The following is a 3,845-nucleotide window of genomic DNA, read 5'->3' as shown; positions in this document are numbered from 1 at the left end:
AAACAACAATAAGGGGGAGGAGGTGGAGAATAGTTCAATGGACTAGACAAAAGGGAATAAAGGGAAGGGAGGAGGACAGGAAAAGGAAAGACAATGGAAAGATCTGTCATAACTTTCCTATGCATATATATATGAATACAAAACAGTGAATCTCTACATAATATACATCCACAGACTAGGATCTTAATTTGCATAAGATGCACTCCATTTTGTAAAAGTATGTCAAAATTTGCTCTATTATCATGCATAACTAAAAAGAAAAAATAAAAAGTTTAATAAAATGTCTCTAGTATGCCAAAAATGAGTTTTAGGAACAGACTTTGATTAACCATTATCTTGCTATATTTCCTTACATAGCACATATATCAGCAAGCATATAGGTAGTATCAATTTCTTGTCTAGTTTTAATATTGCTGCAACAAACATGGGAGTACGGATGTCTCTTTGACAAATTGACTCCATTTCCTATGATTTTTATACTGTATATTAGGATTGCTAAATCATATGGTAATTCTATTCTTAAAATTTTTGAGGAAATTTCAGATTGTTTTTCATAATTGCCATATTAGTTTACATGCCTAGAAAGAGTGTATAATAGTTCTATTTATACCACATACTCACCAATACATATTGTAGGACCTTAAGACCCAGGCCCAGCATTAGGTGACCAAACCCCTAGGCCTCAAAGCTGCAAGACACTTCCTCACCCAACCCCCATGTCAAAACCCCTCCAGCAGCATGTAGCACCTCAGGTGTTGCACAATGTTACCACAAGATGTTCCATGTAGATAACCCTAACGGGCCCCCTACCACAAGATGTTCCTTTTAGACAGTCCTACCGGTTAAACTTGAGAACTAGGTTTAAAAACAGGAACTGAAAGGACAGAATGCAATTTTATGGTTTTTCCGAGAACAAAAAGTTGAAAAACAAGTTTACCCCCCTAGGTGACTCAACTGCTAAATTCAGAGAGACCAATAGGAAGGCTGTTGCTGTGCTAAGCTAAGACCTAACCCACCTGTTCCCTATAAAAGATCTATACCCCAAAGCCCGGTGTGCCAGTTCACCGAAGCTCCGGCTGAGGTTTTGCTGTGCACCCGCAGGCGCTTGTGTGAGAATAAACGCCTCCTGCTTTTTGCAGCCAGTGTCTCGTGTGGTTCATTCCGGGTTTGGGATCTGTGGATATTTCATTGTGGAGGTTCCACCGAGATCCAAGATCCCGGTTCCGGTTCCGATCCCGGTCCCTATCCGGAGGACACCCGACATCACTGGGAGGTAAGCTGGCCAGCTCAAACTGACTGTCTTGTTGTCCTGTTGGTTATCTGTTCTTTGTTCCGCGCAGCGTCTGTAAGACTATATGATCCTAGGCATAGTCATTTAGTATTCTGAGTATTCTGAGGCAGTTCTGTCATTTAGTATTCTGAGGCAGCTTGAGAAGGAGTTGACGAACTCGGACTTCTCCCCTGCCACCCTGGGAGACGTCCCAGGGATCAGAAGGGTCCATTTCTTTGGGGCCCCCGGTGTTTCCGAGGGTTACACCATTTTTGTAGGCGACAAAGAAGTACAAACTTCTCCCAGGCCATCTGATTTGTTCGGTTTCCACCGAAGCCGCGCAGCGATCTCACTGTTTGGTTTCGTTTTTGTGTCATTGTGTCTGTCTCTCTATTTCCTCTCTGAGAGTAACATGGGACAATCACTAACAACCCCTTTGAGCCTAACTCTAGATCATTGGCAAGACGTTCAAGATCGGGCAGACAACCTGTCCGTGGCAGTCAAAAAGAAAAAATGGAAAACTCTCTGTACTTCAGAATGGCCAACATTCAACACCAGCTGGCCAGCAGAAGGGACTTTTAATACTGATCTTATTTTCCAGGTGAAAACCCGAATCTTCACCCATGGTCCTCATGGACACCCTGACCAGATACCCTACATTGTTACCTGGGAGGACTTAGCCTCCAACCCCCCCCCTTGGGTTGCTCCTTTCTCTCCACCCAAACCCCCTCTCCGTCCTCCCCTTGAACCCTCTGCTCCCCTCATTCCACTTCCCCCTCCCCAAACCTCTCATCTTTACCCTGTTCTTAACAAATCTGAGACCTCAGTTAAAACAGGGACAACACCAAAGAAGGTTCTACCGCCGGAGGACTCAACTCTAATTGACTTGCTGACTGATGAGCCTCCTCCCTATCAGCCCCAGCCCTTACAAGCCCCTGAACCTGATCAAGCATCCTCCGAGGACGAGAACCAAGAAGGCCCAGTCGCCAATGCTCCCCCGGATCCATCTCCCATGGTGGGACGGCTCCGGGGACGCCGGGATCACACCGCCTCAGGAGACACCTCCAGAGTTCTCCCCCTGCGACAGACGGGAGGCCCCAATGGCCAATATCAGTATTGGCCTTTTTCTGCCTCTGACCTCTATAACTGGAAAACCCATAACCCTTCCTTTTCTAAAGACCCTATAGCTCTAACCTCTTTGATTGAGTCTATCCTAGTAACTCATCAGCCAACATGGGATGACTGCCAGCAGCTCCTGCAAATTCTCCTCACTTCAGAGGAGAAACAAAAAGTTCTTTTGGAAGCTCGCAAAAATGTGCCAGGGGACGATGGGCGTCCCACCCAACTCCCAAATTTGATTAATGAAGCTTTTCCTTTAACCCGGCCAAACTGGGACCATGCGACTGAAGCAGGTAGGGACCACCTACGTCTCTATCGCCAGTTACTCATAGCGGGTCTCCATGCAGCAGGGCGACGACCCACTAATTTGGCTCAGGTAAGACAGACTACCCAAGGGGCAGCAGAAACCCCGACAGCATTTCTAGAAAGATTAAAAGAGGCATATCGGAGGTTTACTCCTTTTGATCCTGATAGCGAGGACCAAAAAGGAAATGTATCTATGGCTTTCATTTGGCAGTCCGCCCCAGATATCAGGTCTAAATTGCAGAGACTAGATAACTTGCAAGATTTTTCTCTGGCAGACTTACTGAAGGAAGCCGAAAAGATATATAACAAAAGAGAAACTCCAGAAGAACGAGAGGACAGGATCAGAAAGATGCAGGAAGAACGAGAACTTAAGCTTAGAGAGGAATCAGACAAAAAAGAAAGGGAAAGAGAACAAAGGCGTAACAGGGAACTAAGTAAAATATTGGCCACCGTAGTTCAGGCAGGACATCAGGGAAACAAAGTAAACAGGGACAGGGAGCAAAGCAGACCCCGTGTAGACCGAGATCAATGTGCCTACTGCAAGGAAAAAGGACACTGGGTAAAAGACTGCCCAAAGAGACCCCCCAACCCCAGGAGAGATACCAACCGGGCTCCCCGACTGCTAACATTAGATGAGGATTAGAGGAGTCAGGGCCAGGAGCTCCCCCCTGAGCCCCGGGTAACTCTACAAGTAGGGGAGCAACCTGTGACCTTCCTAGTGGATACCGGAGCCCAACACTCAGTGCTGACACAGACACCAGGACCCATGAGCCACAAAACGACGTGGGTCCAAGGTGCCACTGGGAGTAAACCCTACCGGTGGACCACCAAGAGAGAAGTACACCTTGCCACAGGTAAGGTTTCTCATTCGTTCCTACACGTGCCTGACTGTCCGTATCCACTGTTGGGAAGAGACTTATTGGCTAAATTGAGAGCCCAAATTTATTTTAAAGATGGGGGCGTCTCCATCACGGGGCCAAACCAGACTCCATTACATATATTGACTTTCAAATTGGAAGACGAATATAAACTTTTTGACAAGCCCTCGGTACCTATGAAAGACATGGACTATTGGCTTAGTTCCTACCCGGAGGCCTGGGCTGAAACCGGAGGAATGGGATTGGCAAAACAACGGCCCCCAATAGTCATT

The 3,845-nt window shown here is 46.6% G+C and overlaps 1 protein-coding gene across 1 annotated transcript; it reads left to right on the top strand.

Moving 5' to 3' along the window:
- The first annotated feature begins 1,090 nt into the window (after positions 1-1,090).
- LOC131423254 (uncharacterized) lies at positions 1,091-3,347 on the top strand. Its single transcript, XM_058571490.1, has one exon. It carries the CDS (start codon positions 1,683-1,685, stop codon positions 3,336-3,338), a length of 1,656 nt encoding a protein of 551 aa, XP_058427473.1. The 5' UTR covers positions 1,091-1,682; the 3' UTR covers positions 3,339-3,347.
- Positions 3,348-3,845: the final 498 nt, after the last annotated feature.

This window comes from Marmota monax, unplaced genomic scaffold, assembly GCF_021218885.2.
Source record: "Marmota monax isolate L192 unplaced genomic scaffold, Marmota_monax_Labrador192_F-V1.1 WCK01_AAM20220418_F8-fsc00054, whole genome shotgun sequence".
NCBI lineage: Eukaryota > Metazoa > Chordata > Mammalia > Rodentia > Sciuridae > Marmota > Marmota monax.
This window is presented reverse-complemented; position numbering and strand designations above follow the sequence as displayed.

Bases quoted from the DNA above. Each gene is read 5' to 3' on its own strand.
- LOC131423254 (XM_058571490.1), top strand. From the start codon at position 1,683: ATGGGACAATCACTAACAACCCCTTTGAGCCTAACTCTAGATCATTGG.